At 53.4% G+C, this 20142-nt stretch overlaps 1 protein-coding gene across 1 annotated transcript in view; it reads left to right on the top strand.

Moving 5' to 3' along the window:
• The window catches only part of USP42 (ubiquitin specific peptidase 42), a 46602-nt gene that overhangs the window by 21124 nt on the left and 5336 nt on the right, over positions 1–20142 (top strand). The window contains exons 5-15 of the mRNA XM_058680280.1: positions 5307–5417; positions 7825–7927; positions 9282–9349; positions 9937–10007; positions 10720–10802; positions 13316–13427; positions 14128–14268; positions 14437–14537; positions 16721–16874; positions 18884–19576; positions 19660–19754. Coding sequence (XP_058536263.1) covers positions 5307–5417; positions 7825–7927; positions 9282–9349; positions 9937–10007; positions 10720–10802; positions 13316–13427; positions 14128–14268; positions 14437–14537; positions 16721–16874; positions 18884–19576; positions 19660–19754 — 1732 coding nt within the window. The remainder of the gene's footprint in view (positions 1–5306; positions 5418–7824; positions 7928–9281; positions 9350–9936; positions 10008–10719; positions 10803–13315; positions 13428–14127; positions 14269–14436; positions 14538–16720; positions 16875–18883; positions 19577–19659; positions 19755–20142) is intronic.

The following is a 20142-nucleotide window of genomic DNA, read 5'->3' as shown; positions in this document are numbered from 1 at the left end:
TGTTGATGTTGTATTTGCTGGTTCACTCCCCAGATGGAAGGATTGGAGCCAGGGTGGCTGAGCCTCTCTGATGCTAACATCGCAGGCAGTGGCTTAGCCCCCTGCACCACAGTGCTGGTCCTGTATTGGTTTTCTTTGCCCATTTCCCTGTGTTTACCTTAAAAATCTTTAGGATTCTGTTTGTTAATGTGTAAAGGTTTTGGATAAGTCCTTCTGTGTAGGTTTTTCAAAAGTAGCTCTTGGGATGATATTATATGAAAGTAATTTAGCACCTGCTTAGAAGGGCAGGCATTTTTTAAAAATATGAACAGGCATTTGAAAAATATATGCTTATTGGAAAGGCAGATTTACAGAGAGGAGGAGACAGAAAGAGAAAGATTCTCCATTCATTGGTTTACTCCCCAAATGGCTGCAACAGCTGAGGCTGAGCTGATCCGAAGCCAGGAACTAGGAGCTGCTTCTGGGTCCTCCATGCAGGTGCGGGATCTCAAAGGCTTGGGCCATCCTCTGCTGCTCTCCCAGGCCACTGACAGGGAGCTGGATGGGAAGTGGGGCAAATGGAACATAAACTGAATCCCGTATGGGATCCTGGTGTGTGCAAGGCAAAGGACTTAGCTGCTGAGCCATCATCTCTGCCCAGATGGACAGACATTTGACCAAGTGGTCAAAACCCTGATTGGAATGCTCACATCTGTCTGGAAGTGCCTCAGCTCAGCGCTGCCGCCGGCCGTGCCTTCAGCCCCTCTGCTGTGTACCCTGGAGGGTGTCGTGGTTACGGCTGCAGTAGCATCGCCGTAGCGGGTCTGCAGTGCCCACTTGGGAAACCGGGATTCAGTTTCTGGCTCTTGGTTGTGACCTGGCTAATTCTACCATTTGCCAGTGAACCAATAGCTGGGTGCTTTCTGTCTCTTTTGTCTTTCTACCTTTCACACACACAAAAGGTTAATGGAAAATGAAATTAAGAGAGGAGTTTGATTTGGTGTAAGAAAATTTCTGATAGGTGTTTTTTACCCCTCACAATACACATTTTCTGTTAATGGTTTGAAGGCTCTTTGTATGTATGGATTTCAAACATTTTCCACAAATTTCCGTCAGCTCCATTCTCCTTGACGCTTGAAGTCCCTGTGTGTGTAAATAACAACACAGTTTCCTGGGATGTCATTCTGCTGGCTCTGGGGAGTGTAGACACCGTCCTGTCCCGACACCCCTCTCTCTTCCACACTTAGTGGTCATTTTGAATTTCTTCCCGTAGGAGTGGAGCCACATCAGTGTTAACAGAGTTTGAGAGATTTCTGTATTATGGAGTGAGGAGTGATTTTCTGTTGAAACCTGGCTGTTGTGTGATATGAGAAAGCATTTGGCCTGTGTGACTTGTGCTGAGCTGCCCCTAGCTTTTGTGACGCTGCTTAGGTGAATGAGGTGATGTTAGGTGTGGCAGTCGGATCAGCACCTGGCCTCCAGGGGCTTCCCCAGTGGTTGTTGGGGCTCCTGGTTCTTGCTGGGCAGGGGTGGGAGCTTTGTTAGCGCTGGGTGATGCTGGAGGCCCTGGCGGGACCCTGGGCCAGGGGTCAGAGAGGTGCTGAGCCAGGGAGGGGGTTCTCTGGGCTCCCCCACATGATCCTCGGCACCAGCGAGTAACCCCCTGCTCTGACATGTTCCAGTGGAGGGCCCTGCACTGTAGCCTGTGTTGTGGTGAGACGTGCCATGCAGCGCCACATGGGGAAGCCACAGGCTGCTCCGGAGGAGCTGGCAGGGCTGGGGGAGGATTAGAACAGGGCCTTTATTGAGGTGTCTGCAGGAAGGGCAAGGCGGGGTGCATGAACAGGTTTGCCTTGGTCTGAATGACTTGGTGGCCTCTACCCTCTAAGATGGTCCCTGGTCTCCTGGAACCTGGCTTGGGAGTTGAAGGTAGTGGGAGACTGTCTGATCCAGTCCCTTTGCTGTCCCCAGGGATTGCCTGCTGGGAGGAGCAGTCTCTCCCCAGTTAGAACAGTGGCTTTGGTTTTTGTTTTCGGAAAAGTTTTATTTTTTTAAAAGACAGTACATAGGTAAAGGGAGAGGTAAAAAGAGACCAAGGGAGCGAGCAAGAGGGAGAAAGAATTCTTGCATGAACTGGCTGACTTCCCACGAGGCTGCTGCCGCTTGGGCTGGGCTCACAGGTGGTCAGGCCTGGGCACACAGCCTCCGCCTGCTCTGCATTACCAGGAAATTTAACTGGGAGCGAAGCAAGCAGGGCTGGAGCTGGTGCTTTGGAATGGGATCCCTGATGTTGCAAGTGGCAGCTTAACCCGCTGCACTATGAGCTGGCTCTCAGAAAGGTTTTTGTTCAGATGGGGAGAAATGCCACAGGCTGGAGTGGAAGCTGTCTCTTGAGATCTGCTGTGCCAGGCTGCTCCTGTCCTTTCCTGGGGCTGGAAGGAGCAGGCAGGTTGTCTTGGAACTCTGCTGTGTGCCTCATTGTGTGTCCAGGTGCTGGCTTCCTTGGCTCCTCTGCAGTGTGTGGAACACAGGGGTGACCCAGGGGACGCGCCACCGTATCGTGCTTGGGTCCTGAGGTCTGTCCTTTCTTATTTCTCATTTTCTTTTTTTTTTTTTAATTGGAAAGGCAGATCGGATTTACACAAAGGAGAGACAGAGAGAAAGCTCTTCCATCTGCTGGTTCACTCTCCAAGTGGCGGCAATAGCTAGCCAGAGCTGAGCTGATCCGAAGCCAGGAACCAGGAGCTTCTTCTGGGTCTCCAAAGCGGGTGCAGGGTCCCAAGGCTTTGGGCCGTCCTCGACTGCTTTCTCAGGCCACAAGTGGGGAGCTGGATGGGAAGTGGAGCAGCTGGGATTAGAACTGGTGCCCATGTGGGATCCTGGTGCTTGCCAGGCAAGGATTTAGCCACTGATGCATTGCACCGGGCCCCCTCGTTGCCTGTTTATGTGTGTATAAGTTACAGTGGCCAGGGCGATGGTCTCAGTGGGAGGAGTCTTCTGTGCCTTTGATAATTCAGGTTTCCCTTCCCTCCCACCTTGCCTCACTCTTCTTACTTGTGGGAATGTGCTTTTATGTAGGATCCTCTGTTGATGTAGCGTGCTGCTCCACCGTCTCCTGGCCTGGGCTGTCTGGCACCTGTCGCTGTCCGCTTGCTCTAGTGTTCGTCATGGTTGTGTCTCTGCTGCTCTTCTCACATTGGTCTGACGCAGTTTTATTGAGTGGCTCTTCGTGCAGTTTTCTTGATGTTTCTTTGGTGTAGGGTTTTTGTTCTTAGATCGAGGTGTTACTGTTTCCATCAAAATGGGATTGCGTTTTGCTAAATTAAACAATTTTATTTTTATATGTAACGCAGAGTAAAATTAACTCTCATGGTGTGAAGTTGTCTGAATTGGGACTGCCACCTGTGAGTCACCACCTCGCAGCAGTGGGGACGCAGAGCCGCTCTGGGACCCAGAGCCCTTCCTTGTGCTGCCGCTGTGCCGCTGGCCGCGCTGGACGTGTGTGCTCGTCCTCCTTTGGTTTCATTGCACGGATCTGGGGCCAGCTGGGAATCTCCGTAGAGCTTCCTGACAGACTGACCAGTTGCTGTTTTGAAATGTTCCTTCTTGTGTTTCATTGTGAATCTGTTATATTCACAGTTATTATTTTCAGGGTTATTAATCCTTTCTCCTGGTATTGGATCTGTTAGTACTGTCTCCTGGCATGTTTGACATCCCAGAGATTTTACTGTCCAAGTTTAGGTGTGGATCAGTTTTCATTTGCTCTTTAACATAATATCCTTTCTCATCCTTGAACATATGGAAGTATTTATAGTGTCTTTTTTTTTCTTTTAAAGATTTATTTATCTTTATTGCAAAGTCAGATATATATAGAGAGGAGGAGAGACAGAGAGAAAGATCTTTTGTCCAATGATTCACTCCCCAAGCGGCCACAGTGGCTGGAGCTGCATCAATCCTAAGCCAGGAGCCAGGATCTTCTTCTTCCGGGTCTTCCACGCGGGTGCAGGGTCCCAAGGCTTTGGGCCGTCCTCAACTGCTTTCCCAGGCCACAAGCAGGGAGCTGGATGGGAAGTGGAGTAACTGGGATTAGAACCTGCGCCCAAATGGGATCCCAGCATGTTTACGGCGCGGACTTTAGCTGCTAGGCCACCATGCTGGGCCCTATAGTGTCTTTTTAAGTGCCATTATTTCTATATTCTACTGCCTGTGGCATTTCTGTTTGCTTTTTCCTTGTTACTGAATATTCCTGCATTGTTGCATGATTTCCGCTCTTTGGAAAGAAGCACTGGACATTACACTTTTGGATCCCAGTGATTTTTGTGTTCTGTTCAGTATTCTTGAGTGTTGGGGTCGGGTCACTGGAGGCTGTGTAGTTCTGCGGCTGTATGGGTAGGTTGTAGGCATCCTTCACTCGGGGGCCATTTATCAGCCTCAGGGCGGTGCATCCGGCTGCAGCGGTTCTTGTTTGGGGAGTGCCTCGCACTTTCTGGGCTCAGTTCTTGTTTGGGGAGTGCCTCGCACTTTCTGGGCTCGTCAGTAGCACCAGGTAGCATGAACTAAGAATGATGGTGTATGTTTTCAAAAGTTTGTTAGAAAAGGAGCGAGAGTTGCTTGAGGAGAGCATGTCAGAGACTACCACTTAGGGTGTTGGCACACGCTTCCCCCTGCCTGGGTGATGGCTTCTTACTGTTGGAGACAAACAGTAGCACAAGAAAGGATGACTTGTATTCACACTCTGTGTTGAAATTAGAGTATGATTCGAGTGTAATTATACATCCGCTACAGGAAGAGCTGTTTGACACTGGGCAAAGTTTTGATTCTCTGAGCCTTTTTCCTGTTTTTTTGTTTTAAGATTTATTTCTTCTTTTCTATTGGAAAGTCAGATTTACTGGTTTACTCGCCAAGTAGCTGAAGCCAGAGCTGAGCCGATCCGAATCCAGGAGCCAAGGGCTTTCTCCAGCCACACCCCCCCCCCCACAGGTGCAGGGCCCCAAGGCTTTGGGCCGTCCTTCACTGTTGTCCCAGGCCACAAGCAGGGAGCTGGAAGGGAAGTGGAGCAGCCGGGAGATGAACTGGTACCCATATGGGATGCCAGCACATGCAAGGCAAGGACTTTAGCCACTAGGCTACCACACCTGGCCCGCTTTTTCCTGTTTTGTAAAATACAGCCAGTATTCTTATCACTTAGAGGTGTGACAGAATTTAACAACTGAGTAAAAGTAGACAGCTCAGTGTGTCGGTTTGGGAGAGTGGCCTGTGTCCGTGGCTTCTCGGTCTGTGCAGTAGTCCTGCCTGGCTCGTTCAGAGGGTTCATCTGTTCCTTTCAGGTCACGCGGAAGGATTTTGTATGATGTGTACAATGCAAGCACACATTACCCAGGCCCTCAGCAATCCTGGGGATGTGATCAAACCCATGTTTGTCATCAACGAGATGCGACGTAAGTACTATCTGGGGAGGTCCTCTCAGCGTTTGTTGTGTATGAGCCTTAACGGCTAATGGCCCAAATTACCACCTTGTGTATCACAAAACAAAAAGTACGTTTTATCAGATATGGAGATGCCTTTTTAACATTTTTAGCGAAATTATCTCTGTATTCATTTTGTAATATTTTTTTTTTAAAGATTTATTTATTTTATTACAAAGTCAGATATACAGAGAGGAGGAGAGACAGAGAGGAAGATCTTCTGTCCGATGATTCACTCCCCAAGTGAGCCGCAACGGGCCGATGCTGTGCCGATCCGAAGCCGGGAACCTGGAACCTCTTCTGGGTCTCCCACGCGGGTGCAGTGTCCCAATGCATTGGGCCGTCCTCAACTGCTTTCCCAGGCCACAAGCAGGGAGCTGGATGGGAAGTGGAGCTGCAGGGATTAGAACCGGCGCCCACATGGGATCCCGGTGCGTTCAAGGCAAGGACTTTAGCCACTCGGCTACCATGCCGGGCCCCAAATGTAATTCTTAATCTGATATGTAATTTGTTAATTGTAGCTGTGGATAATTGATTCTTCTGTTTAAGGAGCTGTCGAAGAGTAAAGGTTACCTTGGTTGTGGGGCCAGCATTGTGACGGAGTGGGGAAGCTGCTGCCTGCGGTACCAGCGTCCTGTAGTTGCGCAGTGAGTCCCGGCTGCTCCACTTGTGACCAGGTTGCTTAAGGCACTTGGGAAGGCAGCAGCACGTTGCCCCCGTGCTTGGGGCCCTGCCTCCCGCGTGGGAAGCTCTGGCTCAGACCTCACCCAGCTGACCCGTTTGGCCATTTGGCGAGTGACTCAAAGGGTGGAAGATTGTTCTGTCTCCTTCCGTTCCACCTCTCTGACTTGGGTTGTCCAGTAGGACGGAAGCCTTTTCTTCATCCAGGCTTCTGACTGGGTGATGGGCAGAGGTGTGTAGCGTGTTCAACAGTCAGTTGGAGTTTTTGCCAAGACAGATTTGAGTGCTTGTGCATATGTTTATTTTTATGTGTGATAGTGGGCATTAGTAATATTTTTAAATCTGGTGAGTTTTTTTTTTTTTTTTAAGGCTTGCTTAATTAGATCTTCCATTAGATAAAGAGAAAAATCTTCCAATTTACTCTCCACATGGCCAAAATGGCTGTGCCTGAGACAGGCCAGAGCCAGGAGACTGGAATTTCACCTGGATCGTCCTTGCAGATGGCGGGGACCCAAGCAATGGGAACATTTGTGTGTTGCTTTCCCAGGTGTATTGCAGGGAGCGGGACTCAAAGTGGAACAACTGGGACTTGAACATGCCCTCACATGGGATGCTGATATCAACAGGTGGCTGTTTAACTCATTGCGCTTACAGAGACCCCTAAATCTAGTCTCTCTTTGTTTTGAAAGATTTATTTTTATTGGAAAGGCAGAATTACAAAGATAAGGAGAGACAGAGGAAGATCTTCCACCCACTGGTTCGCTCCCCAAGTAGCCACAATGGCCAAAGCTGAGCTGATGTGAAACCAGGAATAAGAAGCTTCCTCCAGGTCTCCCACGTGGATGCAGGGTTTGGGGCCGTCCTCTGCTTCTTTCTCAGGCCACAAGCAGGGAGCTGGTTGGGAAGTGGAGCAGCCAGGACACGAACCAGCACCTGTATGGGATGGCAGGGCTTGGAGGTTGAAGATTAGCCAGTTGAGCCATCGTGCTGGCTCTAAAGCGAGTCTAAGGAAAGTGTCATGGTGCAGCTAAGTAGATTGCTGGGGTAGATTTCCTTTTTAAAGGTTATATTTATTTAGTCAGAATCGGAGAGAGCTTCTGTCTGCTGATTCGCTTCCCAGATGGCTGCAGCACTGGGCCAGGCGAAAGCTTCATCCAGGTTTCCCGTGTGGGTGGCAGGGGCCCAAACACTTGGGTTGTCTCCCACTCCTTTTTCCAGGCCATTAGTAGCAATCCTGCTTGGAAGTGGAGCGCCTGGGGCGTGGCAGTGCCCCTCAGGGATGTCCCCGTCTTAGGCGACAGCTTTACCCGCCGAACCATGATGCCTCCGGAGGACAGAATTCTGATAGATTTGAGAGTGTTTCCATGGTTCTCTCCACGAGGCCTAGCAGCGGATTGAAAGTGTGTGCACGGGATAACATCTGGCCAGCTGTATGAGAGCACATGTGCTGTGGATTAGTGATCTCTGATTTCGTCCATGTGCTAAGGATGTCGATTGAGCCCATGTCTGGACCTGCATCAACTGTGGCCCCTCGCGGGCTGCCGGGGCTGCAGGGTACAGTCCGACTGCTAGTGCAGTTTCTCCAAAAAGTAGTTTTTCAGGAGTTTGCTATTCTAAGTATTATCACAAAGTGTAACTCCTGAGGTACAGCTAGGCGTAACGTGTGATGACCAAGCCTTGTCTTGCTCAAATCTCACAGGGATAGCCCGACACTTCCGTTTTGGAAACCAAGAGGATGCCCACGAGTTCCTGCAGTATACTGTCGATGCTATGCAAAAAGCATGCTTGAATGGCAGCAATAAGTGAGTACCAGATCTGCCTGCCTTGCCTGGTCCTCGCGCCGGAAGGCCCGGCTCTCCTGGCCTCCCCTTCCGCTTTGTAGGGCCTCTTCTCCAGTTGATATGTGTGACTCTTTAGTTGAAACCTACCAAGGGGTGCTCATTGGGATAATCTGAATTCAGTGCCAGGAAATGAATGTTGGTGTACCAACTAGTTTTAAAAAAAAATTATTTGTTGGAGAAAGAAAAAGAAGTGCTGGGGGCTCCCATTTGTTGATTGACTCTCAGATATCCCCAGCAGTAGGGCTTGGCTAAGCTGAAGCCAGAAAGTTCAGAACGTTTCCCAGGGACCTAAGGACTGTCCAAGCTGCGAGGTGTGCTTGAGCGATCCGGGTCTGCCCTGTGCCTCGGGATACCGGACTCAGCAGCGCCGTCCCTGCTGGGCTGCGTTCCTGGCCTCGCCGTACAGCTGCCGCGTGGCAGCACACCTTGGGGCCTTCCCCGGCCCTTCCTCTGTTGACCTCCACTGTGGCACACCTGATTTCTTGATTTCTTTCTCTTTCTCTTTCTCTTTGCCTCCCTCCCTTCTTCCTTTTTTTTTTTTTTTTGGAAGGCAGACTTAGAGGGAGATCTTTCATCCACTGGTTTACTCCTCAAATAGTCACACTGGACAGAAGTCCAGAGCTTCTCCAGGGCTGCCACTTACTGCAGGGGCTCAAGCACCTGGGTTTTCTTCCACTGCTTTCATTAAGCAAAGGAGTGAGCTGCGTTGGAAGTTAGGCAGTGTGGACTCAAACTGGTGCCCGTATGGAATGCCAGTGTACTGAGTGGCAGCTCCACCTGCTATGGCATGGCAGCAGTTTAACGTGCTAGGCCAACGTGCTGGCCCACCTTCCCTCCTTGTCGCTTTCCCTTCCCTCCCCCACCCTCTGTGATCAGTTACCAGGAAGCTTCTTAAAGCCTGAACGCAGACTGAGAGGGGGGCTGGCCAGAAGAGCGTGGGCCCCGGGCCTGACCCTTGCTGGTGCTGCTGTCTCCCTTGGAGAGAGCCGCCTGCCCACTGCCCGCTGCGCAGCCACTGCGCCTGCACAGACCACAGGCTCTGCGGGGGTGTCTTCCCTGCTGCCTGCTTCAGTCCTGGGTTTCTGCCTGGAGTTCAGGACCCCCATAATGCCGGCCTCTATGCTGCCTCTTTGCCTACGCTGGCTCCCCCCAGGCCTCACTGTTGTGGCTGGGCAGGACTACTCTCTGCCCTGCGTGCTGAGGTCTTTGTGTTTGGGGGTCTGTGCTGTTTGAATTCTCTGTAAGTGTGAAGTCTGGTCGTGTCATCCACGATGCCAGAGCCCGTCTCCCAACTCCGCTGTTGGATGTTTTTCAGGTTGGACAGACACACCCAGGCCACCACATTGGTTTGTCAGATATTTGGAGGATACCTAAGATCCAGAGGTAAAGTTTTGTTTGTGTGTGTGTGGTTTCCCAGAACGGATGCCCTGGGTAGTGATGACAAGAGCTCCGCCACGGCCGCCCTTCCCCCGGGCAGCGCCAGCTTGCCGCCGCTGTTTAATAGTTCCTCCGTGCGGCAGCCTGGGGGCGCCGGGCCGGGCGTGACTCTGTATTTGCATGTCAGAGATGGCTGGTGATTGAGCCCAGGAGGTCCAGCAGGCTTGCCCGGTGGCAGTAGTTGGTGGCGGTGGCACTGCTGGTGCGTCTCAGCATGCCCGTGCCACCTGCCTTCCGTCTGAGTGCAAGTGTGCACACATGCACAGCCATCCACACCGTGTCACAGTGCGTGTGTTACACACTTTAGTATTGCTGTGGTGTCTTTCCAAGATGTGACGACTTGTAGTCCAACCATTAGTGTGTAAGGATCCAAATTTATGACATCAGCCCGTTGTGTAATCTGCATTAATAAGTATTTTTGCCTAGTCCAATGGAGGAAAATTGTATTCTGTGCAATTTTTGGTTTGAAGCAATATTTGTATTGTCATTTCAAGGTTTTCTTTGCTTATCTTCGACATTTTTTTTTATTTCAGTCAAATGTTTAAATTGCAAGGGCGTTTCTGATACTTTTGACCCATATCTTGATATTACATTGGAGATAAAGGTAAGCTCCATAAGTCTTGTTTAGTTGAACTTAAGACATGTTTCTCTCCTATAACTGTAGTCTGTCTATAATTTGTGCTTGTCAGAGATTAGAATTGAAACTGTTGACTTGATGGCTTTCCGTTGGAGGTGATTATGTAAACGTAACAAATAAACAATATAAGAAACCTCCGGGCACTGTGTTGGCACCGCTAGCCCTCCTGTGGTGACGCAGTGGGCTGCTGGGTGGAGGTGGGCCTCGCGCCTGGTGGCAGTGGCTGCGCCATGCGGCTTGTACACCCTGCCCTGGGTTCTTTTCATGGCGTGGTCCTGCTCCAGAATATATCATTTGTTTTTTCTACAAAACAAGGTTATGCCTGGTCTGTCTGGCACGTGGTGTTTGTGATTCTGGGGGAGCCCTTTCTGCACACGTGTGTGTGGGTGGGCCTGTGCAGGCCCAGCGCTGTTGACACAGTCGTTGGCTGGGTGCTTCGTACACACTTGTTTTCAGTTTTACTCTCTTTTGATTGATGCTCTAGCTAGCAACCTCTTTCCATATTTTTGTTCTCTTTAAACTGCTTAGTGTTTGATGGAAGGGAAAAGATGAAGCGTGTAGATAGAGGGGCGTGACCATGACCGAGGACAGGCTGTCTGTAGCATGATGTGCTTTGTTGTCTGCGGCTCTGCCTCGCTCCCGTGACAGCGCGGGTGACGTGTGTGCTTCCTCGTCCCAGGCCGCGCAGAGCGTGAACAAGGCCTTGGAGCAGTTTGTGAAGCCGGAACAGCTGGACGGAGAGAACTCCTACAAGTGCAGCAAGTACGATGGTGTGACTGGGAAGCCTCTGCCAGCTGCCCCGCTCGCAGCCTGGGTCTTGGGGAGACCAGACGCTGTGGCCCGAGGTGCAGGAAGGATGCAGTGTACTGCCTCTCAGCCCCCTCCTCCTAGTGGACAGCCCCAGCCCTGAGGAGCCTGGCACTTGCTTGCCGGCACGCATGGCTGCGGCAGGTGGCGGGGCTCTCCCGTGGCCTGTAGCTGCGCCTGTGCCTGTGGCTGGAGCCACTTCCTGCCTGACTTGGCTGAGAGGGCTTGTGGTGGGGTGGGAAGCCACTTTGTCGCAGGTTAGTTGAGCGCTCTCTGTGGCATAGGAGACTCAAGTCTGGGTTCATAGCTATTGGGAACCTTGGGTTTTAATTATTCATTTCTCCCAAAAATGAAGATAACCTTTTTAAAAAATTTTTTTGCTTAAGGGGGGCATTTATAGAGAGGAGAGACAGAGAAAGACCTGGAACCAAGGAATCCCTCCCGAAGCGGCTGCAGCAGCCGGAGCTAACTGGTCCGAAGCCAGGAGCCTCTTTCTGGGCTCGCGTGGGTGCAGGTCCCAAGGCTTTGGGCCGTCCTTCCCAGGGCACAGGCAGGGAGCTGGAAGGGAAGTGGAACAGCCAGGAGAGAAACACATGTCCGTATGGGATGGCAGGGCTGGCACACTGAGGCGTAGCCAGTGTTGAGCCATCGCGCCAGTCCCTGAAGATAGCCAGTGTTTGTTTTTTTTTCCTTTATTTTTGACAATCTTTACACAGTCAATTAGGGCACAAAGGTTGAAGGGCTACAGGAAAGTGGGTAACACTATTATTTGCACATTGTTTTTTTCCTGTATCTGGGGTCAAGGGGGAGATAAAGGGAGAAGCCCCACCCAGTCTCCCACCCACCCCAGGTCCTGAAGTGGGGCATGCTCCGAGGGTCTTGCTCAAGTGGTTTTGATAGTTCAACAGTTCTGAATTGCTGCCAGTCTTGCCATTCCAAGCACGATGAGGTCGCTGCAGAATCCACTGATTGACATAGTCCACCTTAGAGTCTCCGTTTGCCCAGTTTTTCACTACCAACATGTGGCTGGGGTAGTTGACTGATTTGTTCTGTCCTCTGTTGTGGTGCCAGGTGTCCTCTGCAGTTTCTGATGGACTGCCATATCCTCCATGTGCACCTGGTTATGCTCTCCACTGCTCCGTCTGAGCCTCTGAGGAGGCTCGGCTCTGGCACTTGCACTCCATGGCAGACCATGGAACCTGCACTTCTCTTCATGGTTAGGGTTCTGAGTCCAGCAGTTCAGTTGGGGAGATCCCCAAAAGGAGCTTTGTCTGAGGTGATCCCAGAACAGATTCTTGTGTGTACTTGCAAGTGCAGGGCCTGGCACAGTCCATCGCCCCAATCAGCTGGTGGTTGCAGTTGGTGGGTCGGTTCTGTTTCCAGCCCTGTCTTCCACTGGAACCCATGGGTGTTGCAGTGCAGCCTGATTCTGCCCAGCACACACTCGGTCCTCACTTGAACCAGTGGGAGCTGCAGCCTAGTCAGAGCGACCCACAATAACTCCCAGCAGCCCTCCCTCTGCCCTGGTTCCCGTGCTTGGCAGTATGTGCAGCAGACTAGTCCAGTCTGTCCCACATCCCATTCAGCTCTCACACATGTCAGTGGGCATTGAAGCCTAGTTCAACCCAGCCAGCTCCACTGTCCAGCCCACACAGATGCTGTTGGAAGATAGCCAGTTTTTAAGAAACTCCTGTTTCTGGGCCTGGTGCAGTAGCCTAGTGGCTAAATCCTTGCCTTGTATGCACCAGGATCCTATTTGGGCGCTGGCTTGTGTTCTAGCTGTTCTACTTCCCATCCAGCTCCCTACTTGTGGCCTGGGAAAGCAGTTGAGGACGGCCCAGAACCTTGGTACCCTGCACCCGTGTGAGATCAGGAAGCAGCTCATGGCTCCTGGCTTAGGATCAGCTCAGCCTCAGCCATTGACGCCCTTGGGGGTGAATCAGCAAGTGGAAGATCTTTCTCTGTCTCCTTCCCTCTGTAAAATCTGCCTCTCCAAAAAAAAAAAAAAAAAAACAGAAAAGAAAAGGAAACCCTGGTTTCATGTATCTTGGAGGAGTTCCCCCTCCTGTTACCAAACGCTCACTTTGGAAGGAAGAGGCTCCCCCTCCTCCTCCTCCTCCGACCGTGAGGGTATCCTCTGTGTTGAGTTTCACTTGGTATTTCTAATTTTATTTTTGTTCCTTTATATTTGGCTTGTTTTCCAGTGTGTGTGGAGTGGAGTTGCCCTGAGTTTAGCATTCATGTGGCTTGTGTGACTTGGTGTTTCAGAATGACCTTGTCCCCATTTTATGCTGATTGAGCAGTCTTTCCCTTAGTTTTTCCTTTTGCTGTTGTTGCTGTTGGTAGCAGGTGGCAGTGCTGCTCGTGCCCTGTCTTCTTGTGGAAGCTTAAGGTGCCTCAGAGAAGTGCCGGCAGGCTAACCCCCCAGTAGTCCCCACGTTAATATCAACTCTTCCATCTGTTGCGAGGTGTAAGAAGATGGTTCCTGCGTCCAAGAGGTTCACGATCCACAGGTCCTCCAACGTGCTCACGCTCTCTCTGAAGCGCTTTGCCAACTTCACTGGTGGGAAGATTGCAAAGGTACAGAGTGGGCGTTCACTGCCAGGGGAGCCTCAGCAGGCCTTGGTGTCGGCAGCGGGGAAGGGTCAGAAGTGACTTGCCTGAACAGTGTTGTTGATTTTCTGCATTCCTGCAGCATTTGAGCCAGTTCTGGGGGGTGTGCGTGTGAGTGTGTGTTATCACCGCACTGGCAAGCTGGTACTCCAGGGAAGAGGCTGGCCAGTGCTGTGTGCTGGGCTCCATAGCCAAGCTTTCATTTCCAGCGCAGGGACAGTGGGTGGAATCTGGAATCCAAACAGGACTTCCCCTGCTGGAACTCGCCACTCTCACCAAAGCTCATTTCCTTGGTTGCACACTTGTTTTCTGACTGGGTTTCCCTTGAATAATGTGCAAGAGAAATGAACAGTCCATTCATAGTTTACTGGAATGTGATGGTTGGGTCCACTTTTGCTATGGTGTTACCATGGGAAGGATTCCCTTACAGGGCCCTAACCCACTGAAAGGAAACGAGCCAGCAGAGTGAGATTTCGCCCAGTCCACTCATGGCCAGGGACATGTCTGTGAAGGTGGCCCGGGAAGGAGCCTGTAGCAGCAGGGTGGACTGCCACCCAGCCGCTGTGCCCTGCGGGAGCGGGTTGCCGTGTGCTGCCGCGTTAACGGTCCCCTCTCCTTGCCGTGTGCTGCCGCGTTAATGGTCCCTCTCCTTCCGGTTGCTGTGCAGGACGTGAAGTATCCCGAGTACCTTGACATTCGGCCGTACATGTCTCAGCCAAACGGAGAGCCAATCATTTATGTTTTGTATGCAGTGCTGGTGCACACGGGCTTTAACTGCCATGCTGGCCATTACTTCTGCTACATCAAGGTAAGGGCAGCCGACTCGGCTCATCAGTGCTACAGCAACTGCTGTAAGCATTGGCCTTCGACAGGCAAGTGGGACACTGCTGGAGTTCAAGTGTGGGTGTGTGTTTTTCTTACGTGTCGCCTAGTTGTGGTCCGTGTTGAGCCTCACGTCCTCACACACTGTTTGCAGGCCAGCAACGGGCTCTGGTATCAGATGAACGACTCCATCGTGTCCACCAGTGACATCAGATCGGTCCTCAGTCAGCAGGCTTACGTTCTGTTTTACATCAGGTGAGTCGGAAGCATCCTGTCGGCTGCTCCCCATCACACCCTCACCTTGCCCTTCACCTGTTTAACCATGTATGTATTTGAAAGGCAGAGCTACAGAGAGAAGTCTGTCATCCGCTCGTTCGCTCCCAAATAGCTACAGTGATCAGGACCAGGCCGGGAAGGGCTGAAGCCAGGAGCCACTTCCTGTCACGTGGGTGCAGGCTCCCCGGGCCATCCTCTGCTGCCCTCCCAGGCTCAGTAGCAGGGAGCGGATTCAGAAGTAGAGCAGTGGACCCAGGTCAGTAGCCTAGTGGCTGAAGTCCTCGTTTTGCTGTGCTATCCCATCTGGACAGCATATGGGCGCTCGTTGGTCCCCCGGCGGCCCCGCTTCCCAGCCAGCTCCCTGCTTGTGTTTTACGAAAGCAGTCGAGGACGGCCCAAAGCCTTGGGACCCTGCACCCGTGTGGGAGACCCAGAAGCTCCTGGCTCCTGGCTCCTGGCTCTGGACTGGTTCAGCTGCAGCCGCTGCGGCTGCTTGGGGAGTGAACCAGCATACAGAAGATCTTTCTGTCTTTCCTTCTCCCTGTAAATCTGACTTTTTTTTTAATGATCTTTACATAGTTGATTAGAGCTCAAAAGGTCAGACTTTCCAATAATAAATACATAAATGAATCTTTTTAAAAAGGTTTTTTAAAAAAATGGAGCAGTGCGGATTGGCACTGGTGGCTGCTGGGCTGCCAGCTCTGCGTGTGAGGTCTTAACCTGATGTGTCACATCACCAGCCCCCAGTGGTTTTTTTAAAACAGGCACGTTTGGGCTGGTGCTGTGGTGTACCAGGTAAAGCTGCTGCTCGGTGGGGGCATCCATTATACACCAGTTCAGGACCCAGCTGCTGCATTCCAACCCAGCTCCCTGCCTGTGGCCTGGGAGAGCAGAGGAGGACAGTCAAGGCCTTGGACTCCTGTAGCCACCTGGGAGACCTACAGGAAACACCTGGCTCCTGGCTCCAGCCTGGCCTAGGCTTGGCTGTTGCGGTTGTTTGGTGGCCAGTGGGTGGACTCCTTCTCTTCTGTCTCAGTCTGTCCCTCGCCCTCTCCCTCTGTGTAACTCTACTTTTCAAAATAACTAACTAAATAAATCTTGAAAAAGACGAACCAGCCCAGTAGCTTCTTGATGAGTTACATGTGCTGGAGAGGAGGGGGGCTGCTCTTGAGTTCACTTCACCTGGGCAGGTGCAGAGAGGGCGGGCGTGGGCCAGGAGGGCGGCTGGCAGGCTCAGCCCTGGCCTGGCCGCTGCCCACTGCCCACTGCCGAGCGCAGGCCGCGGCTTGTCCTGCAAACCTGGACTTGCTGACCCACGTTTTGGAGAAAACATTAATGCGTCCTCCAGAATGTCTTCGGTGGTGGAAAATGGAGAACTTGCTCGTCTGTGCAGCTGTGGACATGACACACCGAGATGTTGGGGTGCTGTGCAGCTGGGAGGAGTGTAGCAGCTGTGGACATGACACACCGAGATGTTGGGGTGCTGTGCAGCTGGGAGGAGTGTAGCAGCTGTGGACATGACACACCGAGGTGTTGGGGTGCTGTGCAGCTGGGAGGAGTGTAGCCGTGATGTGGTTTCAGTGCTTGGAGAACGTACTCTGAAACAGTCCGCTGGTTTGGAAAACAGCTGTGAGCTGCAGCCTGGAGTGTGCTCCGCCAGGGCTGGGCAGGAGCTGCCCCTGAGGGCGCAGGAGACGCCCTTTCCCCACGTGGCCTGGGCTAACGCCTGCCTCAGCTGACCTCGGCCTTAGGGAATACACGGGTGAGCTCGGTGCAGCGGAACATAAAAACAGAATTCCTTGTATACAATATATGCAAAACATACACAATTTGTATGTAATAAATAATAACAACATACATAACTTACACGTGTATATTTGCAAGGCAGAACAGTAGACTTCTCCCCTGCTGGTTTACTCCTCCGGCGCCTGGGGGCCAGGAACTCCTCCCAGGTCCCCCCCGGGGGCGGGACCCAAGCATGAGCCTTGCCTGCTGCCCCTGCTGCTGGCCCGGTACGGGCAGGGACCTGGAGGCGGGGGTGTGACCCACACCCAGCTCCCCACCCTTTTCTCCTGAGGAGCTGAGAGAGCTGTTGAACTTGCCGTTGAATCTTTTCAGAGATGTTCTGTCTCACCGAGGAATGTGCCCCCCTTTCTCTGCAGGTCCCACGACGTGAAGAATGGAGGTGAGCTCCCTCATGCCACCCACAGCCCTGGCCAGTCGTCTCCCCGCCCGCTCCTCAGTCAGCGGGGGGTCAGCAGCAAGCAGGCCACGCCGGGCTTCATCGGCCCGCAGCTCCCCTCCCACATGCTGAAGGTAACCAGTGCTCAGTGCGTCCTGAGGCCGCAGCCATGTCCTTGGGTGCAGCTGGTGTTCTTAGCTCCCTCATGCACTGTTTAGACGTGCAGGAGCCTCCAGACAGGAGTGGGGTGATGCCAAGGAGTGCCGGGCGTTCTGCATTGTTGCTCCACCATGGAGGAGTGCCGGGTGCTCCACATTGTCGCTCCGCCATGCAGGAGTGCCGGGCTCTCCACATTGTCGCTCCGCCTTGCAGGAGTGCCGGGTGCTCCGCATTGTCGCTCCGCCTTGCAGGAGTGCCGGGTGCTCTGCATTGTCGCTCCGCCATGGCTTCTGTGCTAGTCAGCGGCTGTATATGTCAAGTTCAGAGTCCCCGTCTGCCAGCTCACCCCCAGACGCCTGCAGGGGCCAGGCGGTGGCAGGACCCAGTGACTTGACGTGTCACTCTTGCCTCTGAGGGCATACATGAGCAGGAAGCCCCAGATGAAAGCCAGCCACTGTGGGGTGTGGGTACCCCGGCTGCCAGCCAGACCCCAGCCGGGGGGGTCCTCAGGGTTGGGCTCCAGTGTCGCCGCCCTTTGAGCAGGCTGCCTCACCTGCACTGGTCCATCAGGAGCGTGCGTCTCCTGGCTGCCGCCCGCTGGCTTTGACCCTGGCCCTGTGTCTCACGGTGCCCGTCTCCACAGAGCCGGCCTGCTTTTGCGCAGCTCACGAGTGGGGCTGCCCAAGTGGGCACACCTGGGATTAGAGCTGTTACGGTGCTGGGTGTAGCTCTTCCTTTGAGTCTGCCTTGAATGATCACACTGACTGCCCGGGCTGGGCAGCAGACTGCTTCCTGGGCTTGGCTTCCCAGCTCAGCCCGGGTGCCCCCTGGGCGAGGAGGCCCTGGAGAAGTCGAGAGGTGCGGAGTATTTTGTTTTGCTTGTTGTTTTCGCTTTTGTTTGTGAAACCTGCCAGTGTTAAAATAATGGCTGATTGAGATATTAAGAAATACTTTTTCCCTTGGGGCCACTACAGGGGAGGACCACAGGGCTGGGGGCTTGGAGCAGAAGCCCCCTTGGCGTAGGGTCGCCTCGCAGGCGTAGGGTCGTCTCCCTTACAGGGACGACTCCCCAGGAAGCCCGCTGAGGAGGAGTGGGGTGGTGGCGTGCCCAGAGGGACAGTGTGTTCTCACCAACACTTTTGTCTCATGTGCCAGGCAGCTGCTAGGAGACTAGGCCTGTGGCAAGCATTGGGGGCAGGACGGGGGAGGGCGCCTTCCCCTCTTGGCACCCGCATCCCATATGGGCCCTGGTTCCTGTCCCAGCAGCTCCACTTCCCGTCCAGTTCCGTTTGTGGCCTGGGAAAGCAGTGAAGGGTGGACAGCTCAAGGCCTAGGGCTCCTGCACCCACGTGGACACCTGGAAGAAGCTCCTGGCTTTGCATTTGAAGAGTGAACCAGTGAATGGGAGATCTCTTTTTCTGTCTGTCCTGGTTTCTCTCCAACTCTGCCTTTTAACTGATAAATCTTAGAAGAAAATATGGAAGTGTATATGGGTAGGAGATGGTAGGAGAAAAGAGAGGTTGTTTGTAGGTGTGTGACACCTGTTAGAAAAAAGGAAAAGGGGCCCGGTGCGATAGCATAGCGGTTAAGGTCCTCGCCTTGAATGCGCCAGGATCCCATATGGGCGCCGGTTCTAATCCCGGCAGCCCCGCTTCCCATCCAGCTCCCTGCTTGTGGCCTGGGAAAGCAGTCGAGGACGGCCCAATGCATTGGGACCCTGCACCCGTGTGGGAGACCTGGAAGAAGCTCCTGGCTCCTGGCTTCGGATTGGCTCAGCTCCAGCCATTGCAGCCACTTGGGGAGTGAACCATCGGACGGAAGATCTTCTCTGTCTCTCCTCTCTGTATATCCGCCTTTCTAATAAAAATAAATCAATCTTAAAAAAAAAAAAGGGAAAAGACCAAACAGGGAGGGGCCTGTGGGCCAGGTTGTGCCGGGGCCACGTGGCGCACGCGCTGACGGGCTTTGGGTTTTTTCCTTCCAGAATCCTCCTCAATTAAATGGGACTGGACCATTGAAAGACACACCAAGCAGTTGCATGTCCAGTCCGAGTGGGGGTTCCAGTGTCAACAGAGCTAGTCCCGTGCACGCCTCAACTTCGGTTCCGAGCTGGTCGGTGAGCAGGTCCTCTGTTACTGCAGAACACCCCAAGAAGCAGAAAATCACCATCAGTCTCCACAGCAAGCTGCCTGTGTGCCAAGGTCCGCCTCCAGCCGGCCTCCCCGGCAGTCCCTCGGAGAGCCCGAGCAAGCCGGGCCCCTGCTCCACCGTCTCTACCCCCGCAGCACAGCCTACCTCGAACGCAGCCGGCCCCAAGCCCGCCGCCCCCGCCGCAGCCTGCTCCGCACCCATGGTCAACGGCTCGGCCCAGCTCGGCCCCGGCGTGCTAGTGCCCTACGCCGCCGAGTCATCGGAGGAGTCTGACGAGGAGCCCAAGGGCCTGCGCCGAGAGAACGGAGTCGGGGGCGGGCTGGCCGAGAACTCCCCTCCTGCCCGCGCCGAGGCCGGAAGCAGCCCAGCCTGCCCGCAGGAGCCTGTCAGTGGTGCTAACGGTGCGGACGGTGCGGACGGCGAACCCACGGGAAACGGGCTGTCTGTGGACGGCGCTAGCTGTCAAGTCCCAGCTGCTGCGCCCGCAGAAAGCGCCTTTGCTAAGGCCAATGGTCTTCCTGGAAAGGTGAGTGGGTGTCGCCAGGCAGGTGGGCTAGTGGGGGGCATGAGCTGGCAGCCGGCATTGCTGTGTCTCTGTTTTTATTGTAGTTGACACCTGCTCCTTTGCCATCTCTCCCAGAAGACGAGATCTTAGAGACCTGCACGCTCAATAGCAAAGCGAAAGGCGCGGCAGGCGAGACGAGGTAAGAAGCGCCAGTGTCGGCGGAGAGTGAGCGTGCAGGGCGAGGCGCCGCTGGGGGACGGAGTGGGGAAGACGGAGTCCCGGGAGGATCGGAGTACTCCACGGGAGAGGTCTCCCATCTACTGGTTCACTCCCCACATGGCTGCAAGAGCTGGGGCTGAGTCAGGCTGAAGCCAGGACTACCTCTGGGTCTCCTAACCCTCCGCTTTCCTAGGTCATTAACAGGAAGCTGAATTGGAAGTGAAGTAGCCACAAATGGCAGCTTAACCCACTGTGCCGTCGTGCAGGCCCTGACTGCATATTTGCCCACTCTAGAAGCTGGGCATGGTTGGCAGTTGCCCATGCAGGCCACTGTGCAGCTTCCATGGTTCCTGACTGTGTGTGAGAAG

The sequence above is a fragment of the Ochotona princeps genome, chromosome 24 (genome assembly GCF_030435755.1).
Source record: "Ochotona princeps isolate mOchPri1 chromosome 24, mOchPri1.hap1, whole genome shotgun sequence".
Lineage (NCBI taxonomy): Eukaryota > Metazoa > Chordata > Mammalia > Lagomorpha > Ochotonidae > Ochotona > Ochotona princeps.
This window is presented reverse-complemented; position numbering and strand designations above follow the sequence as displayed.